The sequence below is a fragment of the Pundamilia nyererei genome, unplaced genomic scaffold (genome assembly GCF_000239375.1).
Source record: "Pundamilia nyererei isolate P.nyererei 1_Seehausen unplaced genomic scaffold, PunNye1.0 scaffold00011, whole genome shotgun sequence".
NCBI classification, from domain to species: domain Eukaryota; kingdom Metazoa; phylum Chordata; class Actinopteri; order Cichliformes; family Cichlidae; genus Pundamilia; species Pundamilia nyererei.
In genome coordinates this window covers 6,560,342-6,583,497 of record NW_005187412.1, presented here as the reverse complement: position 1 = coordinate 6,583,497, position 23,156 = coordinate 6,560,342, and the positions used below count along the sequence as shown (strand labels likewise).

The following is a 23,156-nucleotide window of genomic DNA, read 5'->3' as shown; positions in this document are numbered from 1 at the left end:
ATCATTCCAAGTTATTTTCCATGAATGCTTGGGATAAACGAAAACAAATGTATCGTCTGAATCTAAATTCATTTTCTTAGGTTTTACACCCGGATTTGGAGATAGCGGACAACGCGTTCCCCCCACCTCGCACCGCACCCTCCAACCTCAAGCTGTTGGTAAGTCAGCGGCGTTAACATTTGGCCTCATTTAAGTTCCTCAGTGTCTCAAGGAGTGATGTCCTTCTCCTTCCCACACATGGAGGACAGGCTGCCCAGAAAAGGTTTCTTATCACAGGGAGGTTAGCGTTGGAGTGGGGGTACTAACTGACGGTAACCCATAACCCAAGTGAAGAAAAAAAAAAAAGCATGTCTGTTGTATAATTACCTTATCAGACTGCATTTGTGGCATAGCTGCTTGATGAGTAATGTGTGTGTGTGTGTGTGTGTGTGTGTGTGTGTTCCAGGACAAGGAGGTGAGAGCCGTCTTTCTCAGGTTGTTTGCACAACTCTTTCAGGGCTACAGGTCCTGCCTGCAGCTCATCCGCATCCATTCTGAACCCGTGATCCACTTTCACAAGGTAATAAAACCAGGTCATGAAATTCCCGGGGCTAAAATTAGCATTTTTGCCAATATATGACCTTTTGATTAAGCTCGTTAAGCAATTCCTCCCTAGAAAACACGACGTTCCATCAATCTGCCCGCGCTCCTTTAGCCAGCAGTGTGGGCGGACTCGCACATAAAGACCTGACAGATAAACTTGTCAGAGGTGTCTAATGCGTGCGTTTGTGTATGCGTGTTGTTTTAAACGTGTCACAGAATCTTCGTGACTCTTCCTTGATGGTATCCGTTTGTTTATCCAAGCTTCGGACACAGTCCCGTAACCTTGGGCAAATCCGGCAGTGAGCCATATGAAACGTATTAGGTTTACATTTTTGTTTTGCGCCGGGGTTTTTGTTTGTTCGTGTCTGTGGTGTCTCCGTGGTAACCCATCAGCAAATCACCCTCAAAGTACCCCACATGGATCGCATTATAAACTAAAGCTCTGCTTATTCGCCTGGAATCCTGGAGCAGGAGGTGGGGCGCTCGAGTGAACTGTTTTATCTCCTCTAGCCACAGGCACATATAATTATGTGTAAAGTAAATTAAATTCATTTGCATGTAGTCATTTCTAACTGGATTTATTTCCCTTTCTCCGCACACTGAAGAACTTGCCCACGTTGCAACAATATAAAAGTCCCCCTTGCAGAGATATTTTGTGATCATGTTCTAAAAATGGCTGCTTGGTGTGCAGTCTGTAGTAAATCCATATGAACAAGGTTTGTGATTGTGAATGCTCTAATCTGACATTATCCAGACTGCCTTCCTGGGCCAGCGAGGCCTCATTGAGAATGACTTCCTGACCAAGGTTTTGGATGGCATGGCCTTTGCCGGCTTTGTCTCAGAGAGGGGTCCACCTTACCGAGCCTGCGATCTGTTTGATGAGGTACTGTACCGTGACGCACCACCGAAACCTTAGCCTTTAACTTTAAATAGAGAGGCTCGTGCATAAACACCTTTTCAATCAACTGACCCTGTTTCTAGTTTACATTTTGTTTTCTTTGTTGTTGGTGTGCTTTGCAGTTGGTGGCCTTGGACTTTGACAGCTTTAAGGAAGAGGAGGTCAACCCCGCCAAGCTTCAGAAGCACATCAGGGAGCTCTCCGAGCAGCTTTATAGAAATGTAAGTCCTCGTGCAACAAACGACTGCTAAGTTTCCTCTGTTGTGCTGGTGTGCCGTGTACGTCTGATTTCCTCATTTTAGCCTGCTCTGCACGTGTGCTGCTCCAAATCTGTCCCATTAATCCATGTTGTTTCCTGGTTGTTGTACGTTAGGAGAACCCAAACCCCCACATGGCATTCCAGAAAGTGCCTCGGCCGTCTGAGGGATCCCACCTGCGCGTGCACCAGATACCTTTTCCCGTGCTGCATGAAGAAAAGGTGGAGAAGCTTATGGAGGAGGGTACAGCAAAACACAGCAGCGCACCTCTTCCTACACGAACTGAGAAAAAGTGTGTAGTACCCGCTGGACCACCTGTTGGTATGACTCACTTTAAAACCTTATTATGCGCAAAAAATACATTTCACAGAATTTTTTGCATGTAAATTTTTAATTAAAATGACTCATCAACAATCTGTTTGCTTTTTCCAGCATCCATCATGGGAAAGAGTTACTCTGTGTTTAACAGCGCTCGCAGGCTGGAGGTCGTGAGGAACTGCATCTCATTCATCTTTTACAACAAGACTCTGGAGACTGAAAAGGTGATGCACACTGTTTATTTTTCTACCTTTAAACAAATTCATAAGGCACCCGTGCTTTGGGTAACACCAGAGTTTCAGGCTGTTTAGGAGCAGGTCTCTCCTTAGCTTTATCGTCCTATTATGTCCCAGCTGGTACACAGACACCTAGAAGCAGGAGTAAATAAGGCCTGTGATCAATCTTTCTGCATCCCTGTGCCAGGCTAAGCTGCCAAGCAATAATTACAACTGGGATTGATCAATTCCTGTCTGATCTGTTTGTTCCTGCAAGTATTTATGCTGAACAGGAATCTTTCCTCAAAGTTATATTCCACACTACAGCCTCATCTGTAGGAGTTCATAGGTGAGCATTCAGTCCAATATGACTCCAGTGTGTTTAAAATGGGATGAGTGCCAGTTGTTTTATGTATCCTTATAGCTTCATACAGGAGTTATATAACCTGAACCTGCATCTGCATGCACACAGGGTAAAAATGCATAGCAGGAATTCTCTGAACACCCCGTGAACTTGTAAGTCTTTGACATACATACAGTGCTGTGCAAAAGTGTTTATCCTCTTCCTGTTTTTTTTGTTTGTTTGTTTGTTTGTTTTTGGAAATCTGTTACATTTAAATGTTTCAGCTCATCAAACAAAAGTAAAATTACCCCCTAAACCTAATAATTGGTTGCGGCACCCTTGGCAGCAAAAACTGTAATCAAGCATTTGCAATAACTCTTTCACATCACTGTGGAGGAATTTTGATCCGCTCTTCTTCGCAGGTTTGTTTAAATTCAGCCACATTGGACAGTTTTCCAACATGAAGGGCCTGTTTAAACTAGGTCCAGGCTTTAACTAGGCCACTTCGAAGGTGGACTTGCTGCTGTGTTTCGGATCATTGTCCTGCTGCATAACCCAAGTGTGCTTGAATTTTATTTTTTCACATAGGGGCAGATAGGTTTGCAAGAAACAGCATTTTATATTTATTTATCTTTGCAAAAACATAATAAATCCGGAAAGAGCAAATAATTTTCATAGCACTGTAGGTGCTCCTGTAGTTGTTGTAGTGAATGTCACTTTTGACAAATACTTTATAAAATGAAGGTTTCCTGTCTTCAGTTTTTTTAACAGTTTTAAATTACTGATAGTTTTCTGTGTCTTGTGCTAATTGACTTCTCTTCACAGGTCTGTTACTTCTTTCTAAAACCCTCTTTCCCTCTTTCTTCACTTTAACAGACGCTGCCGGCTGCACTGCGTGCGCTGAAAGGCAAGGCAGCCCGCCAATGTCTGACTGAGGAGCTCAGTCTCCATGTTCAGCAGAACCGCGCCATACTGGACCACCAACAGTTTGACTACATCATTCGTATGATGAACTGTGCCCTTCAGGTCAGTGATGTGACAGATAAACCTGCCAACATAAGTCACAGACTGTTACATCTGTACTATAAACATGCACAGTAATATTCCATGCAGATAGGAAGAAGCAGTCAGCCTTAGAAAAGCCTGGATTTTTTTCCCCCCTGCAATGCGGGGGTCACATTCTACAATCAGTCAACTAATCGAGAAATTTAAATACCTGAATTTTTGATAATCAATCAACTGTTTAAAGTTCAGAAATGTTGTAAAGTCTTTATTTGTTCCAGATTTGGGTTTTGGTCTGTTGCTTTTAACAAAAAAGTCAATTTAAACATCATCTTGGATTACGAGCTTTTCTGTTATTCTAAGAAAATCGATGGTGAATAAGTAAATAATGAATGAACTACACAAACCTGATGGCTTAGAGACTGTGTGGCCTTATAAAGCAATGCGTTTTATCAAAACTTTATATGAATTAAAGGATTTTTTCCTCCTTACAATGCAAGTCTGAAATTGTACTGAGACACTCAATGCTGTCTTCCCCAAACTGTGAATGTCAAATTTACAGTGTTATTCCCACAAAATATTGAGATTTATTTTAACAAAGCACTTTTTCTAAAGCTGATATACAGGAAAATGTTTTTCAGATCCATGTAAATATTTTAGTTCCGTATCACAAAGTAGACTTTATGAGTTTAAAAGATTAGCTGTAGAGAGTCAGATAGTAATGCTTAAGGTCTCACACAGGCTTAGGGACATGTTGGCGACCACTTAGTAAACCCTGGTCACGAGGGAAGAATGCATATTCCCCAATAGACTGCGATTGTTCAATGGATGTTGCTTGCAGTCGCTGTGAAATTGAATCGGTAAGACCCAGTCATGCAAGTTTGAAGACCGATAAGTGACCTTGCCTGCTGGTAACCTCCAGTCGCGTGTGCATCCCATCACTGTTTGGTGAGTGGTTGTTGGTAGTTTTAGCGTGAAATTGGTCGTAAAGACGTACACAGTAGTGCATCCAAAATGGCCTTGTGATTGTTTTGTTTCTAGCAGGTTGCAGTTGCTGGTTTTCATGGAAGATGCCATCCCGTCTGCAAACACTTGCAAAACACTCCACGCCATGGTGAAACTATAAAAAAAATGCTATGCAAACCGGAAAAGGAGAAAGTTCATCTTCAAAGTAAAAGCTGTGATCGGGCACATCTACTTTGAAGCCATATAAAGTTTGCCTTTATTTGCAACTGTCTGGCCTTGTGTCATGAGACTTGTGACCTATAAGACCTCACAATGCTTCTCATTGTTAATCAGATACTGTGTTTGTGTCTTCTTCGTGCCCTCCTGGTGGTTCAGCTCTTTGTCAAAGCAAGTACGTAGTGTGGTTGTTTTTTTGTTTTTTTTTGCAGCTTATAAAAAGTCTGTAAAGCTTTACTCAAACGGAGCAGTTGGTCTTAATTGGTAGTTCCCCTTGTTTTATTAGTGTGAATAAACCCATCTGAGGGATTTTAAAAATGTAAGCAATAGTCAAAAAGTACAGCATTTATAGAGTGACTTGAGATTCCAGTCATTCCCCCCCAAATAACAGAAAACCAATTAATCCCACCATCTGCTAGGGACGTGCAAAATGTGCACGTTGCTTCAGAGTTGTTCAAATGGAGTTTTGATGAATTTGGCCTTTCGAGAACAGGAAGAGAAAAGTAGTTTGTTGGCGTTTGATTGTCTTCATTTTCAGGATCAGAGACTTTATCGCTGGTCTGCATTTACCAAGGCTTTATAAAACCAAAATCTCGTTTGCACAGCCTCTTTAGTTCAATTCTATCTCAAGTATAAATCAAACGCGTGCTTTCATGTTGTTACATGAAAGCTGGTGCGTCATTTGGTCTTCACCATCAGAACAAAATCTGCAAACCTGGGCTTAAATTTTTCTTTCACCCAAACAAATGAACCTGTTGAACAGGTATGCTCTAGGAAAATGAATAGGTCATCTGTATCTTTAGTGCTGTCTGCAATTCAAGCAAGTAAACCTACATCCAAGTTGTGCTAATATTCACTATTTTCATTTGTTCTGCTCTTGTAAACTACATGTTAGACATGAACATGTTTAAAAAGAATATAAACAAAACATGTTTGCTGAAATGCTAGTACCCCAAAGGACAAAGTAATAATTTCACAAATATAGACGTGGAGTACACTTTGATGAATTGCAACAAAGTATGTAATCAGCCTTTCTCTAAAAATTTTAGAATCATTTATTGTTGTTTTTAAAGATTTTATTGTTTGGCTTGCAGCTCTCGGTCTTGTGTTCGTCTGGCATCTAAATATACATTTTAATATGTGGGGCCAGTTATTACTTTTAAATTCTGCTACGTCGCCTTTGTTTCAATACCCAGCAAAACAAGGACCCCATAAAGATGTCACAGAGCGCGCCGCGGCCGGCCGGATTGTGTCTGTGTGTGCGTGTTCAAAGGTCCAGAGCTTCACAAAGCCAAAGTGACCTATTCTGCAAAAAATGTTCATGCTTCTTGCATGATGACAGCCACATGCCGCCTCAGTATTTGTGGCGCGTGTGTTGATCTGACACGTTGATTTGCAGTGACATCATCATTAAGAAACCACTTACAAGATTTATCGTTAAACTGTCAACGGCTGTGTGACTTTTCTGTTTTCTGGTTACAATCAGAGTTTTCCTTTGAAAGAGTTAGCAGGATGTGTGCGCCACAGAGTAGGCTAAAGGTTGAGGCGCTGGAATCAGATGAAACTGTACCTTGGAAGTATGTATGAACTAGCTTTTCTTTCTTTGGCTATCTCGTTAGGCGCGCTAACAATCTGTGAGTGTCTGTAAGAAATTTACAGTTGTGCATTTTTTCCTGTTTAAACATCTGTTGTTGGCCTTATCTCTGCTGTGTTTCTCTGCCATGAGTAATACCCCCCTTATTGAGGCATTTATGTTAATTGCTCATTTATATGAGTGTGCGTGCGCATGTGCGTGCATGCGCTGGTCAATGCTCTAGCATTTAGAAGTAAAAGTTGTGCAAACCATGTGGGGGAACAAGCCCTGCTGTGGATGTGTCCTGGCATTCCAACCATTTCCTGTCTGATAGGATTATTAGCCTTCTGTGCTCTGCTCTCTCATGGCCTGCAGTGTCATGATGGTGCTCACGGACGCGCTCCGAATGGAGGTTTACTGTGAGAGGGTGTCAGAGTCCGAGGTCTATGGGAAGAGATCGCCTCGGCGCAGAGTCCATGCGTCATTTATGATCCCGACCTCAAACGTGTGACATGGAAAAGTGTACAGTAATGCATATTAAGCATAGATGTTGTTGTCGGGTGGAGGGTGAACTCCATCTAACTGTCCTATATGGACTGCATGTTGCCACATCTGAGCTGATGAACCCTGATGTACCCTTTACCCTCACCCGTCCCCCCACTCTAGCTTAATTTCTACCCGCTGCACTTTAATCACTTTGAACATTTCCATTAATAGTTATTAGTGATTACATTTGTACATTATTTAGCTCATAAATTAGTCTCTTGCTGTGAGAAAATGCCCTCTTGTCTGCCTTAGTGGTCCTAATGGACTGCCTTATGTAACTCACTGGTCACTGGGAATCTGTACTTAGTATCATTCCCATGTTCGGATAAATGTTTCTCAAGGATGTGCACCAGTGTGGCCAGGTAAACATCAGTGCTAATCGGATATCTTGCTTTCACTACGGAATTTCTGTTTATTGCTCATCCGGGTGACACAAATGTCAGCTATGTTGCTTATTTTTGCCTAATTCCTTTTCCTATTCGTAATTCCAGACGCAATTAACAGTAATAGGCTATGAGGCAGGCGCTGCTCTGTTTGCCCTCTGCCGTGAAAGTCTCATAAATGCATGCCGCAAGTGTCATCCCACAGCTTTCCTGGAAGGTGCTAACACAGGAAGTTAGTGTTTGCTCACATCCTACAGCGTTTTGTGTCACATGCTGACAGCCTCCTTGTGTTTGTCCAGTGCATACGTGTCTGAAACAGAATAGCGGTGTTAGTCATCCTCGCTGTTATAGCTCCAGCAGGCTAAAGAATGAGGGAAAAAGGTTAGACACATAGTAAATAATGGAAGGAAATGGAGGCTGCAGGGTGTTCGTGCAAACAGCAACATCTTCTTCTCCCTCTATTCTTGAAAACCCAAATAACATATGTTAAGGACGAGTTCCCCACCATGAACCGTGTGGACGCTGTGAGAATGACTGAGTGCTTAATGCAGTAACTTTTTGTCAAGTGTTTGATGGACTACAAGCACTCATTCAGTCTAATCTGCTGGAGATTTCACTGCTATCTCTTCACTTTGTTACTCGACCTCAAAAGCTTTTGAGCTGTCACTTATCTTCTCTGGCTGCTCACAGGAGATTAAGGTGGAGGTTAAGTGTGGCTTAAGTGAAGCCGATTAAGTCTTCTTTATATGAAAGGTGATATGGTGAAGTATCTAAACCCCTCCCCTTTCCCACCTCCAGCCATTCTTGGACCATTTTGGTTAAAAAGGCTCCGGTCATCGCTAAATTTCTGTTTTTTTCCTTGGAAGAGTACTCATTTGTAAAATAGTCACACTCTTCTGCCTGTGCATTTCCACTTGTTGTTCTATTTTGTCTGGGGTCCATGAACTCCAGTGACCTGCAGCTTTGTCGAGGATGCTGGGTAAACAATGCTTCGGTGCCGCTCCAGTAAGCTGGAACATTTTACCACAGCCCCAATGACTGCAAAGAAGAAGGAAAAAAACTAGCAACAAGAAAACTAAAGCAGAAACTGTGTCGCTTTGTCGACGGGGGGGGGGGCACTGGCTTTCATGTGTTTTGCATTTTCTCCCCTTTGTACATTCTTGCCTGTGCGCATTTTCAGGAGTGGCGGCAAGAGGGCCCCCCATTACAGACCGCTATCAGAAAGTGGAGCATTCCTCCGCCTATCTCCCTCTCCAAAATGAAGCACTCTGATAGTATGTTGTTTTTGAAGAACACAGTCATGGTTTTAAGAGTCTCATTTTCACGTGACGTTGGTCCAAAACCAATACATTAAATATGAAAACATTTGTCATACAGGTTTTTTTTGGGGGTTTTTTTTAATGACTCGGGGTTATCCGGTGCGGCACAAGGTCAGAATCAGTGCTGTTGTTTGTACATGGTCTTAAATCAAGTTTCCTCTGGCTGTTTTCATTTGCAGAGTTCAACGAATAAATCCCAACAAAGCTTACTGCACATAAGTACCAATTTCCTGTGGGTGAAGCACTTTTGAGTCCAACTCAACTCTTTTTCTTTTGTTCCCCATTGTTTTCTATGGTCTGTGTAAGAAAAGTTTAGTGTGGGCCCCTAAGCGCCTCCCACCTTCAGCCTCCCATGTAGTGATTTTTGTCTTAATGCCATCCTTTTAAAAGTGCTGTTAAGCACCGCCTCTCTGACCTGAAATAGTCTCAGATACAGAGACTCATTGGAATGGTGTGTAAATGTCAAAGAGGGAATATTTTCAACCAATCCCTTTTGAAATAAAAAAAGAAAATTGAATTTGCTTTCTGGCTGGTCGTGGATGCTTGATTAATGGCCAAAATAACTGCACTTTACGCAACATTTTGTGATTATCATTTTTTTAATTAGCCTTGTATGGCAGTCTAGCTGAATCAATATCAATAAATTGAAGACTGGGACACACTGACAGTCGTGTCAAGGCAGGAATTATATAAGAAGATTGAAAGCATATGTCATAACGGTGCAAAAGAGCAGAGTGAGGGGATTTGGCAGGCCTAGTTTTGAGCTTTGCCCTGACATTTAACAGAACAGTGTCTTTATGTAACAGGACGTTAGAAATGCTGAAGATGGATTCTTTGCCACCCAAAGTTCTCCCAAAGTCACATTTCTGCATTGCTAATTTGTAGCTGTTGATCAGCAGAGCCCTCAAAGACCATGTTTCTGCTGTTGTCGTGCAATTTAAAATTGTGTTGACATCATAAAATATTTTCACACAAAGTTATCAAACCTGATGATAGTAGGGTTGAAAAGATGTTCTCTCCGCGTTTCGCACCATGCTTTGTTTCCTGCTCTGTTCTCACTTCTCCCTTACTTTTCACCCCGCAGGACTGCTCCACCTCTGAGGAGTTCACGGTGGCTGCTGCACTGCTGCCCCTGTCAACAGCATTTTACAGGGTAAGGAAATAATAATTCTATCAAAGCATAGAAGTGTGTGCCTTGAATGTAAATCTTTTGCTCCACCTGTTTTCTCAATGCCGTCTATATCATCTAAGGGATCAGTTTAACTTTTTTATGTGAAAAAGAAAGTTTCCCCAGGCTTTCTGCAGTCCTGTGAAGAACTAGGCAAACCTTTGATGCTTCGATAAGAATTGATATAGTAAGTAAGCTGCATTCAAGCCTCATATCACCAAGCACAATGCAAAGTGTTGGATGCAGTGGTGTAAAGCACCCCACCGCTGGAATCTAGGGCAGTGAGACGTGATCTCTGGAGTGACGAATGAACAGTTTGGGGATGGCCCCTTGCTGTTTCAACATGACTTGGCACTAATACACAAAGCAAGATTCATAAATGGATGAGTGAGTTTGGTGTCGAAGAACTTGAATGGCCTGCACAGAACCCTGACCTCAACCCGATAGAACAATTTTGGGATGAATTAATGGAGACCAGGCCTTCTCGTCGAACATCGGCATCTTATCTCACAAGCGCACTTCTGGAAGAATCGTCAAAAATGACCATAAACACAGTCCTAAACCTTGTAGAAAGCCTTCCCAGAAGAGTTGAAGCTGGTATAGCTGCAAAGCGAGGGCCAATATCATATTAAACATCATAAGATTATATTAAGAATGGCATGTCACTTGAATTCATAAGCTTGTGAAGGCAGAAAAAATACTGTTGACAATATTGTGTAGCAGCGCGACTTAGGTTTACAAAAGTGCATCTGAAGAAACCACAAGATCTCTGGAACAATGTCATCATATCAGCAGAAACACCTGACCACCTACCCACTGCTAACCACGGTGGTGAAGGGGTGACCACGTTGAAAGCTATTGTTGCTAAAGGTGGTTTTACAATATAATCTATCAAGGAGTGTGCTTAGGTTTTCACATGACTGCATTAATACCTGGGAACTTTATTTTTCCACACAGCTGTATGCAAATATTCACTTACCCCCTGTGGTTTCTAGCCATGCATATAGTCTAGTTTAATAAGTGAAACTACTGCCTCTAAATATTTAAAACAATCTTAGATAAATTATTGATTTGAGCTTATCAGCGCATTGACAGATGGTACCGGACTGGACTCTTTTAAACCTGTCAGCCTAAACATGTTAAATATGTTGCTCCTAAATCTCATCAAACTGAACCTGCAAGCATTGACTCCTGTTGAACAGATCAGCTCTGGGGATTACATTAAACAAGGCAGTTCCTGTCAGTATTTTGGACCATCACTGTCTGTAATTCCACTTTGGAGGTCTTGTGAATTTCTCTGTGTTTTGGTTTCTTGCTGGCTGTTGTGAATTGTAGATGGGCTTGTGTGCACAGCTGGTTTAAGGAACTGAACTGTTAACCATTTCCCTTGTCTTCGCCCTGCCCTAACTGCCACCGCAAGTGTGATAATGCATAAACAGTGACGTGCAGTAACAGCGGATTTCGACTAATAAAATGCAGATATATCAGCTTTGTCTTAGTTTTATTGAAGATATTTGGGTAGCGAGATGCATGTCAGTCAAAATGTAACCACAAGCTGGATACAGCGTCTGTTACATGCTTGTCCATGTCAGTAAACCTTCTTTTTTCCCATGACCCACGCCACACACCTCTCAATCATCAATTTTACTGGCAGCCCAAGAGTTTCAAGTGGTAGTTGACCTTAACTTAACATTGCCTTCACAATAGAGAAGTTTCTACACAGGGAATAACCAGAGAAAGAACTGCTTACTTGACTTTTCGACCCCTGCTAGAAGCACACAGTATTTTAAAGCCAGCCGTGGCCTTTGGTTTCCAAATCATCTAATCAACCACAACTATGTCCTTGCAGCTTACTTGTTGCTATAGGAACAGACACAACTGTCCACACTGGCTTTTTGTTGGATACCAGTGCTGTACCCTGATGGGCTGGACTGGGAACTGGCCTGCTCTGTGCCACCACATGACTTATTCAGTTCACATGCCACAGGCTGATGTAACTTTGTTTGATATTTGTTGTTTTTCTCGTTTCTCTTCAAACCCACCAGGACTGAAACTTTCTCTCATGTAAAATTACTTCTCGTTACAAAGTGGTTTCTGTCTCAACTATGTTAGCTGATCATAAGTCACAGTTACCACACACTGCAGCGATTTCCTCCCTTTTCAGTTAGAAGATTAAAAATAATGCCTTTTGTGGCACAGGCAGCTTGTTAGAAGTAAAGACATTTAGAGAAAGCCATTTTTCTTTGTTGTTTACAGATGATTGGAATTAATGACAGCACTGAGCTGTGTTTCATCCAAAGGGGGAAAAGTAAAGTGAGGTCACGAAGGAATCTGCCAAAAATGTCTGTAATCTCTGGTTTAATAAAACAAGGATCATGCAGTGGAAATGTGAGAAAAACAAAGCGTGGTAATGGAGCATGGCAGCAGCTGTCATTTTGGGTGGGGACTGTGAGGCATGCATGATCTGATATGTCACAATTGATTTCCATACCCTGTTTCACATGTTTCTGTACATGTTTAATATTTTTATTCATTATTTCCACATTTGTGTGTGCAGCTAAGAAAAATCTTGTATCAAAAAGTATTTTTGATACCGATACCTAATATCGGATCGGTCCATCTCTAATATAGTGTAGGGTTGGGCGATATGTAAAAAACTTCCAACTGACAATCGTCAGTCCAATAATCGACGATGGGCGATATATTCGCGCATGCACAGACCTTTTGATGGGCGGAGCAATGTAATCATGCACAGACTGATTTGCACGTGTACAACACAGAAGTCTGAACATGGACAAACTAATTTCCATAAAAAACATTAGGACTGTCAGCGTTAACGCGGTCATCACGATTAACGCGATTAAAATTTTTAACACAATCGACCCATCTGAGGCGCAGAATGAACGAACTTTGGACAAACTGCCCGAAAAACGTCGATAGAGACATTTCAGGGATTTTGACTCAGTCTGCGCTCCAGATGGGTTAATTGTTAATCGGTGATGACGGCGCGTTAACACTGACAGCACTAAAAAAATATATAAAGTCGCCAATTTGGGATGAAAGAGGCAAACTTAAGGATGTAACCAAAGTGGTGTGCCGCTTGTGCAGACGTATAGTTCGAGTAAAGTACTCAAACAAGACTAACTTGCATGAGCACGTACGTGTCCACCATCCGGCTGAGTATGCTAGGCTATCACCAGAGTCTGCAGGTCCATCAACAAGCATTTGGGCGCACTCTGAGGATGGTGCATTTGCTCGCAGATGAAAGAGGGTGCTGTTAAAACAGCGCTATTATTTTTTTTCTGACTGCTTCTATTAGCTCCATCATTATTAGCAAGCTTACTCATGGGCAAATAAATAAATAACTTGTCCTTGTAAAAACGATAGTCGATATATATTCGTCACCCAACCCTCATATAGTGCCAATCTAAACTCAACCCTACACAATCTTAGAAAGACATGATGTAGGAGTTTTGATAGATGCTCTTACTTTGCTTTCACATAAAGACACTGTGGCATGCCAAAGCTGTAAATCATGTGGATGTAGTAATTAAACTGTTACTAATATTACTACAGTGACTGCTCAAAATGTCTTGTGTGAAAAAGGCTACTGTCTCCTTCCTCCTGACGTTTTCCTTCCTTTAGTCACGTTTTTTTTGTTTTAGTGTTGTGTTTGCCTGAAGAGCCCCTGCACATATTTGGCCGGATTAGCTTAAAATACCTTTTCTTATGATAGCATCACACAGTTGCTGCAGGTTTCTCGGCTCCACATTCATGACGTGAATCTCCCGTTCCACCACATCCCAGGGGTGCTCTTTTGGATAGAGATCTGGTGACGGTGGAGGTTATTTGACTACAGTGAACTCATTGTTATGTTCAAGGAACCAGTTTGAAATAATTTGATCTTCGTGACATGGTCCATTTTCCTACTGGAAGCAGCCATCAGGAGGTGGACATGGTCAGCAACAATACTCAGGTAGTTTGTGGTAAACAATGCTCAGTTGGTGCTAAAGCAGGCGTCGGCAGCCTTCAACATCAAAGGAACCTTTATAGAAACACAGGCGGTTGACGGAGGACAGATGTAATGGAAGAGAATAAATTAATACATATAGTATATGTACTAATGGGGGTTACGGTTAACCCTAATTATAACCCATGGCTCACCAGCCACAGGTTGCCAACCTCTGAATTAAGGAGACCAAAGTATGCCAAGAAAATATCCCCCACACCATTACAGCATGACAAAGGCCTGCAGTGTTGATACAAAGCAGGATGGATGTTGTGTGTCATATTGTTTACACCAAATTCTGACCCTATCATTCAGATGATGCAGCAAAAATCAAGACCAGACCTGACTCTCTTGTCCAATTTTGGTGAGCCAGTGGAGCCTTCGTTTATTGTTCAGGTTCGCTGCGGACGTCTGCTGCTGTAGTCTATCTGCTTCGAGGTTCAACGCGTTGTGCATTGATGATTGATGATGCTCCTTTGCATACCTTAGTTATAACCAGTGATCATTTGAGTTGCTGGTGCCTTTCTGTCAGGTCGAAGCAGTCTGACCTCTAGCATCAACAAGACATTTTCACAAAAAGACTGACAGTGCCGCCCACTGAAGCTCTTTTTCAGACCATCCGCTGTAAATGCTAGTGATGGTTGCGTTGAATGTTTAAAAATCCAGGAGTCTGTGAAATACTCAGACTAACCTGTCTGGGCAGGCTGTTGCTTCCAGCTGTTCCTAGAAGGCTTTTGTCTTAGTTCATTACATAAGTGCACCATCAGAAAGCAGCAAAGTCTATCCATAAGCATCTCCAACACAAAAATAAATCAAATGACATTGTAGTCCTCACTTCAGATAGGTGAGGTCTCACAGTTTAATCATTCCTTGATCCGTTGACTGAATATTTTCAAAATTGTGTAAAGATGTGTTCCTGTTTTTCAGAACCCGTAGAACAACAAGAGCATGTCATTTATCTTGTCCTGAGTAATACTGCTTTAGTAAGCCTTCTGCAGGACTTTCCATAATTGTGTAATAAAGCTGTGATGAATGCTCACCTAAAAGGCACCTATTGTATAAATGAGAGGCTTCAGTCCCAGTAAACCACACATTTAGATGGTAAATGGTCTGTATTTGTATAGCGCTTTTCTAGTCCCTAAGGACCCCAAAGCACTTTACACAACCAGTCATCCACCCATTCACACACACATTCACACACTGGTGATGGCAAGCTACATTGTAGCCACAGCCGAAGTTTGATTTGTTGCAATAAAGTGTAACAGTCCAGTACCATTGTTGCATGAGAAAAGGTTTTCCAAGTTTCCAAATAATTTCCATTGTAACAGTCTTGAAAGAGTCTCCTAAGCAGGAATTTTTGCAATTTTGATATAAAATGATTCAAAGATAAATGAGTTTCTATTTTTTGTTTTCATTTAAGTCAGAGTCTAAGCACACTTTAATCAATGATGCACATTTCTCACTGTGGGGAAAAAACTTTTCCTTTTGCACTACAAGCCAAACTTTGGGTAAAAATTATCCCTCCTCTGTTCAGACAGTGCACTTTAAAGACTGTTAGTTCAAGGTTAGGAGTCAGACATTGGTCAAGTTCCTGTTTGATATTCTTGGCCAGACTTTGGCAGGCTCACAGTGTGTTCATGCTTACAGTGGCACTGTCCCCACGGCCTTCGAGTCTCCAGGTCGGGTAATGTGGGAAGCTTTCTCTCTCTCTCGCTCTCTCTCTCTCGCTTTCGCTCTCAGCTCATGTCCCTGAAGCTGCTGGATAGAGACCGTGTTTATTCTTATGGCTGGCCATATAATTCACACTAAAACCCTATGTTATTGACCCAAATTCTCTATTAAGTTGTTTTGCTTTCCCCTCAGCTTATCCCTCCCCTGAATGTTTTGCTCACACTAAAACGGTGTAAATATTACAGAATGTCTAGTCTAAATCATGCATGTCATTTGGCCTGTGCAGGTAAATTTTATTTAAATGCCTCGCAGCCTTTGGACAGCGGCCCATTTGTTAAAGGCGAGGTCTTTTCTTATGCATTGTCTAGTGAGACGTGGGTTTATCAGGAGATGAACGGGTGTCATTGATGCATGGAAGTGTTATTCTGCCCTTTTACTGCCCCACCTGATCCCTTTCTCCTGACATTTGAATGTGTCGCCAGATTAAATGCCTCCGCGTGGGGGAAAATGCAGATTGAATGCAGCAGCCGTTTGAAAACCCAAACACAAGACTGGATGACTTGCACAACAAGAGCACTTGACTGTTAGCATTCTTTCATCCAGAGTTTATGCCTGGAGGCATTTGGCAGCTCGTTCTGTCAAACTGCTCTCCACTTTGTCCCCACAAGGAAGATGACGTACTCCGTGACCCCTGACTATCTCCAAAATGCCTCACCGTATCTGTGTTTTCATTTTTCTTTTGGAACATTTATGTTACTTGTACATTGTGTTTTTGCACAGTTGTGGATGCCACGATAGGCATGTTTATTAGTATGACTGTCGGCATGTGTTTCTTTATTTGTTTGACTTGAATACGCTATTTGAAGGCAGGCTTTTAGACGCTTCACGACTTTAGTAGCTCTCCTCGCAATGCGCGCACTCGTGCAAGAATTGCAAAAGTCGGAGATGGATTGTGTTCGGGTCAAGCGTGCATTCTCACTCAAGGCTGCTCCAGAAATGATGATTGTTTTTATATCAACAGTTCAGGAATGCTATGAATTCTTCCAAAGCGCGTAAATAATGTTGCTGCCCCGAAGCTGACGACGTATCAGATATAGCAGTCTGCATGCAAGTGCGTCCTCCCTTCAGCGACAACATTCACCATCTCAGAGACAGCGGACATGCATAACGCTGCATGGCTGAGGCGGTTATCAATCATATTATGAACCTCTGGATAAAATCAGAGTTCAAAGTGGGATTCTAAATCCTGATAGCCTAATTACTGTGACTTGTGCACGGCTTTTTCTCCTTTCTGTCTCCCCTTGTGTTTTTTTATTTTGTTTTTTTCAGCTTGTTTTTACCAAGCCCTGCATTCCTCCTCTTCACTGATCACACAGCCAGATGGGGCTAATAGTGGTATGCTCCCTCCTTCCCTTCATCTTTGCTTCCTTCTATTCTTTCCTCCTCCCTTTCCTTTCTTTTCTCCTTCCCTTTTCCCTTCCTCCTTGCACATCTGTCTGGTGCTTTACAAATGAGTAAGAGCCAACCTGGGTCGAAATGACCTACAAAACTCCTGATAAGTCAAGAAAGTACAGCCGCTAACAAATCGCACACACTCGGACCCTCCTACACAAACTACACACTCCCTCGCAGCATCTCTTGCAAGACACTGACAAAGGCTAGCACACAGTACCATCTAGGGGGCTGCTATTCTGTTCCTATTTGTCAGTATTTATTTATAGCTGTGATCAATTTAGCTCTGCGGAAACAGTTTATCTACACGTGTTCTCATAATGACATCCTAATGTTGTCTACAAGTATGTCTTCCGGCAGCTTGCATTTAAGCGTCAGGTGAAATCTGTGTCTAGTACGAGTGGTTTAAATGGAAGGAGAGGTAAACTGTGTGTCATAGTGCTGAGGCATCATTTAGGAACAGTTGATGGCAAGGCCCTGCAGGAGGAGCTGTTACAAATGGAAAATACAAGGATTGGACCCCCTTTTGCCTTCAGAACAGAGAGTTTGGTCCATATTAAACTGTTTGACAACATCAAACATTTGCTGAAGATTTGTCAACTGCACATCCATGATGTGAATCTCCTGTTCCACCCCAGTCCAGAGTCACTCTATTGGAGTACAGTGTCATGTTCAGGAAATTAGTTTGAGATCATTTGAACTTTGTGGCATCACAAGATGGTACGCTGTGGTCATAAAGGGATGGATAAGTGTGGCAAGAAAATATACCTGACAACATGACACCAGCAGCAGCCTTAAACCATTGTTTACGTCCATAAACAAGCCTGGTTCTGCCGGAAGTTTCTTCCTGTTAAAAGAGAGTTTCTCCTTCCCACTGTCGCCAAAGCGCTTGTTCATATGGGTGATATGACTGTTGGGTTTTTCTCCGTATGTATTATTGTAGGGTCTACCTTACAATATAAAGCGCCGTGAGGTGACTGTTGTTGTGATTTGGGACTGTATAAATAAAACTGAATTGAATTGAACTGAATAACATGCCATGTACCAGCAGAAATTAAGTCTCATCAGACATTAATCTTCTGTTTTGGTAGCCTCAGTTTCCCGTTCTTAGGTGATTATGGTGCATTGGTTTTATACTTCTGTTGCCCGTCTGCTTGTTGTTCATTCAGAGATGCTCTTACCTTAGTTTTAACAGGTGAATTACTTGAAGTTACTCTTGTGTTTCTGTCAGCTCGAGGCAGTCTGACCTCAAGTTGGCAGACTGACTCCAGACATTTACTAGTAAACACTAGTGATAGTTGTGTGGGAAATTCTCAGTTCATCAGCAATTCAGCAAAGTCATTTAATTCACCTTTGTGCCCATTTCTGATCCTCCATCTGAACCTCAGCATGTCGTCTTGACCATGCCTACAGGCCTCAGTGTCTATTTTTATGCCATGAGATTGACTAATTTAGATATTTGAGTTAACAGCAGTTGGAACAGGTGGAATGACGTGGTCAGTGAGTGTATATCTTAATATCATATCAGTTCTTTCATTGCATGGTATATCCTGCCTCTTTAATCTGTGGGGCTGAAGGTACCTGTGGAGACACAAAGAAATGCCCCAACCAGTGCAGGATCTGCACTACCACTGCAGAGCTGCACCATATAACTGCAGTATTCATGGTTTGAGCATGATGATGCACCTAAAACATTAAATAAAGGGTAAAAAGCTACAACAACAACAGCTGACCTTTAGTAACCTACACTGTTATTTCACATTCTTGTTCTAAATTGTGATCATTTGAATCTGTCTTGGCCTCTGTCATCAGCCAGCAGGATGTTATTGCTTCTTATTTTAAACACCTTGAAAACTCATGAAAATCTGCTGCGCTCAGCAGAGTCATGTTTCCCCTAAAAAGCGGTTTCATTTGGGTAATCTAATATTAGCCGAGCGGAGGAGGGCTCGGCTTCGGTTGTGTGTCAACATGTCCGAATGATTCTTTCTTTCAAGAGGTTTAACCTACACATTTTTTAAACAGTAAGACATATCTGCCAGCTCTTCTTCAATTACATGTGTTATTAAGGCGGAAAACCACATTTGTCTGAATTATGAAGAAAAACCGCTGACCTGTTAACACCCATAAACCGCTAACAAGACACAGCTCCAGAAAGACTTGCGTTATCAGTGCTATGTGCTTGCAGCTGCGGGCATTAGCTCCCAGCTCTCCTGGCTTCTGGCTTCTGGCCCATTTCACTGGGAATAAAACTGTTTTGGTTCTGTCTGTTATAATTACAGTAACCCCCACCTCCAAAGTTCTCATCCTTCAAAGGCAAACTATAAAGTGATAATAGAAACCACCGTGTTGTGTCCGGCTCAGGGGGAGGGTTCAGAAGCTAATCTAATAAAAGCCTTCAGCCTTACATATGGCTATCAGACTTTGAAGGGAGGTGGTCGGTTGTGGGCGGTTGGTTTGTGATGATAATTTAATGGCACGCCGTGCTTGTATTTGGATCGTGTTGTTCGTGGCGTGATTGATTTATTTTTTTTGCTTCCCCACCACTTCCAGCGTGGTTAAACATGTGTTATTACAGTACAGTGTGCAGCAACGTTCATGTCTTGTGCTGAGGACGGTACAGTATGTTCAGAATCTGTTTTTGTAAGCAGCAGGTGATTCACTGCTTGGGCTACACTAGTGAAAAACAAAAACACTGTTTTTCACTAGTGTAGGCACAAGAACGTGTACTGCTTCATCAGTAGGAGTTGTTATCTGTTTAAGAAGTTATATCTCCAATAATGCATGCAGGATATTTTAGCTCAGGCTGGGGGAGCGTTTGTATTTATCTTCAGGAGAACAAAAAGAGAAACGTTTAGGCTCTAGACCTGAGTCCAATGTGTATTTTCATGGCTTGATAATTGTGTTTATGCAGTAAGAAGTCTTGAACCACACAAAATTATAATGATTTATTGAAACCTGTTTAAACATACTTTGAAAAAACAGTATATCAGGCAAAAACAGAGTCTGTACAGTTCTAACAAGCACGAAAGAATCACCAGCTTTATGCTTGAACACAGCCTGAACTCTTAGGTAAACTTTTTTGTAATTTCTTTAGTAATAGCCTTCAGGAATACATCGCCAGATTTATTGAAAGACATTTAAAGCTCTTCTTTGGATGTTTGCTGCCTTTTTTAAATTCCATTCTCTCTCAAAATGATCCCTCACTGCTGCGGTAATGATGAGATCTCCATTCTGGGGAGACCACACCATGACTGATGGTGTTCACTTGAGCGTTTATTTCTATCTAGGTTTGCTTTTACCCCATTGTCTGTGTGTTTGGAATCATTGTTAGATTGAAAATTGAAGGTGTTCTTCAATTCTTCTGAAAAATACTGAAAAAGCAGCCAGTGTCCAAAGAAAAGTTTTGATAGCTATTCAGAAAGCTGGGGAACTATTGCTCAAGAGCACTTTACAAATTCCAAGAAAGTCTGCCTCCTTTAGGGTTGATTCAAGACTTTTGCCGAGTACCGCAGATGATTTGCGTCTCCGCTTTGATTTCCATCAGAATTTAAAATGAAGTTGTGTGTCTTTGTTTGGCTGTGGAGCCACATGCTCCAGTGTGTTTGTCCTCACGGGGGGTGAAAAAGGATTTGATTGACTTTGTCAGGTTTTTAGTTGATACATGAATTCAATTTTATGAAAACAGGAAATGAAGTTGCTGTCCTAACATATATTTAATTGTAAACAATGAGACTGTCATTCGTTGTTTTTAAGCCCGACAGTCAAACATCTGGTGAGTGTCTTTTACTGTCGGAGCTGACATAAACTTTTTTTTTCGATCCTTTTTTGTTTGTTTTAGGTTGTTTTTTATGTTTTTACTCCATCAGTCAGTCATTTAATAACCCCCAAGATTTAAATTCACGAGGGCTCTTTTGTCTTTCTACACAAGATCGCGTGTCTACACAAACATGCAGTGTCGGTCACAAATCCAGTGAAAAATCAGCCCCACATAGAAAACTAACCACCAAACAGCCTGCTGTGTAATCTTGCTTCTTTTCTCTTTTTTTGTCCACATTGTCCTCATTGTGTGATCTCCGTTTTGCCTTGTAGAAGTTGGCTCCGGGAGTGAACCAGTTTGCCTACACCTGCATACAGGACCATCCCATCTGGACCAACCAGCAGTTCTGGGAAGCCACTTTCTACAGCGAAGTACAGAGCCAGATCCGAGCCCTTTATCTTAACACCCCGGAGGAAAAGGGGGGCGTCACCGCCACGTTAAAGGTAAAACAGGGATAGGAAGGACTGTTGCACATTTTGTAACAATTTTAAGTCTATTAAACTAAAAATCAGAGTGAGAAAATAATTTTATTATAATTTATTACTAATATGTAGTTTTCAAGCAAATATCCGAATATAAATGCAAAATAACGCTTTTCAAAGCAATCTTGGTTTTAAGTAGCTCAACAAACCATGACATTTGGCTTCTTTAGCAAAGTTACATTCAAAGACAGTATGAATGTCAAAACAAGTTTTTGAGCAGGCTGTTAAGATGTTTATTTTCTGCTTCTACCTCCTTTAGGATGCTGGTGCCGTGCCTGCAGCGGACCGAGATGAAGAGCAGACAGCCATGGACCTAGCAGCAGAGCAGCTGCGTTTATGGCCCAGTCTGAGCAAAGACAAGCAGCAGGAGCTCGTGAAGAACGAGGAGAGCACCGTGTTCAGCCAGGCCATCCACTACGCGAGCCTCATGGTTTACCTGCTGGTGCCTTTGGACAGCAGCAAGAACAAGCTGCTGCGCAACACCCCTGCAACTGACTGGGAGAGCGGCAGTAACAGCATTGTGACAAACAGGTCAGGAGAGCGGTTTAACATCTTAAACCCGACTGCAACCTTTTTAATGTTTTTTGGCTTGTTCTGCATTTGCAAGGTAGAGCGATTAGTCTTATCTGGAAGGAAACTTCCATGTTGGGTTTCATGATTTGGGAGTATGTGTGCTTCTCTTAATAAGGTGATGATAAGCATGTGGGTGGATGTGGCAGAGCTTGCGGTCTACATGATACCTTCCTATTTAGCCAAATGGATCGCAGCTCCCCTTCTGTTTCCGGACCACATCCATCCTGTGGGCTCACATCGCTACTGCACGAAACAAGTGTGCGGCTCATTTACTTCTGCTGGAAACTTTAAAACCATCAGGTTGTCTTATACTGGAGCTACGCTGTACTCACCCAAACCAAACAAAATAAGAGTGGGAGTGATTTCCTATGTTCTATACCAACTGTGGAGTCAATTAAACAGGGGTAGATCCCCTCCTTGAACGTCTTGCCCTGAAAACCGAAGGGTATTCATGTAGATTTTCTTGTTGTCATTTCTTGTTTAACTGAAGGTCAGGAGGATGTATCTTTTTGCAGTTTTTTATATTTTGTTCCTAATTGCACAAGAACACAATGTCGCTATTTTATAATGTGTTTTGTTTCTATTTATAATAAGATGAGAGAAAAGCTGCAGCCAAGAATGTATTTATGTGGAAAAGTTCTTTCAATTTCTTTTGCTTTCACCCCAGACATGTTTGCTTCCCACAGAGGACATTTGGATTTCATCACTTAGTATTTGTGCATCCAAAAGGAAAGTTGCATCAGTTTCTCATGTGAAACATTCTCCTTGGATAATAGAGTCTGAGCCAGCGATCCAGGCATCAGCACTCAGCTCATGCCAGGCTGCAAATCACTCTCACCTTCACTGCTCTTTAGCACAGTGCATGTTTAAATCCATGTCTGTCAGCACACAACTCTCACATCTAGGATCAGATCTCCTCCTGGGCATGGTGGCTTGACCTTTCTCATTTTCATTGTGTCATCGTGTGTGTTTGCAGCATTGCTGGCAGTGTGGCAGAGAGCTTTGATACTGAAAGTGGGTTTGAGGACTCGGAAAACAGCGACGTCGCCAACTCTGTGGTTCGGTTTGTGGCCCGCTTCATCGATAAGGTGTGCACAGAGAGCGGCGTGACACAGGAGCACATTAAGAGCCTGCACAGCATGATCCCAGGTACAGCACTAACTGTATTTATTCACTCTCTGTCACCACCCTGATTCCCTCAGCTGTATTCAGAGTAAAACCTTCGATTTGTGTTTTCTCAGCTCAGGCCAACGGCAACAGAGGCCTGTGAGCTCATTAAACTCCTGGCATGTCAAAACCTGTAAATACACATCCTGATAGAAAGCATACACATGCATGTGTGTGTGTGTGTGTGTGTGTGTGTGTG

At 42.0% G+C, this 23,156-nt stretch overlaps 1 protein-coding gene across 2 annotated transcripts in view; it reads left to right on the top strand.

Annotated features, from left to right (window-relative positions):
* Positions 1-23,156, top strand: part of sbf2 (SET binding factor 2) — a 104,990-nt gene that overhangs the window by 51,608 nt on the left and 30,226 nt on the right. For both annotated transcript variants that reach the window (XM_005724339.1, XM_005724338.1), the window contains exons 10-20: positions 81-158; positions 446-559; positions 1,337-1,465; positions 1,603-1,701; positions 1,854-2,058; positions 2,170-2,279; positions 3,490-3,639; positions 9,703-9,771; positions 21,008-21,178; positions 21,477-21,748; positions 22,767-22,939. In XM_005724339.1, the coding sequence (XP_005724396.1) occupies positions 81-158; positions 446-559; positions 1,337-1,465; positions 1,603-1,701; positions 1,854-2,058; positions 2,170-2,279; positions 3,490-3,639; positions 9,703-9,771; positions 21,008-21,178; positions 21,477-21,748; positions 22,767-22,939 (1,570 nt within the window). The remainder of the gene's footprint in view (positions 1-80; positions 159-445; positions 560-1,336; positions 1,466-1,602; positions 1,702-1,853; positions 2,059-2,169; positions 2,280-3,489; positions 3,640-9,702; positions 9,772-21,007; positions 21,179-21,476; positions 21,749-22,766; positions 22,940-23,156) is intronic.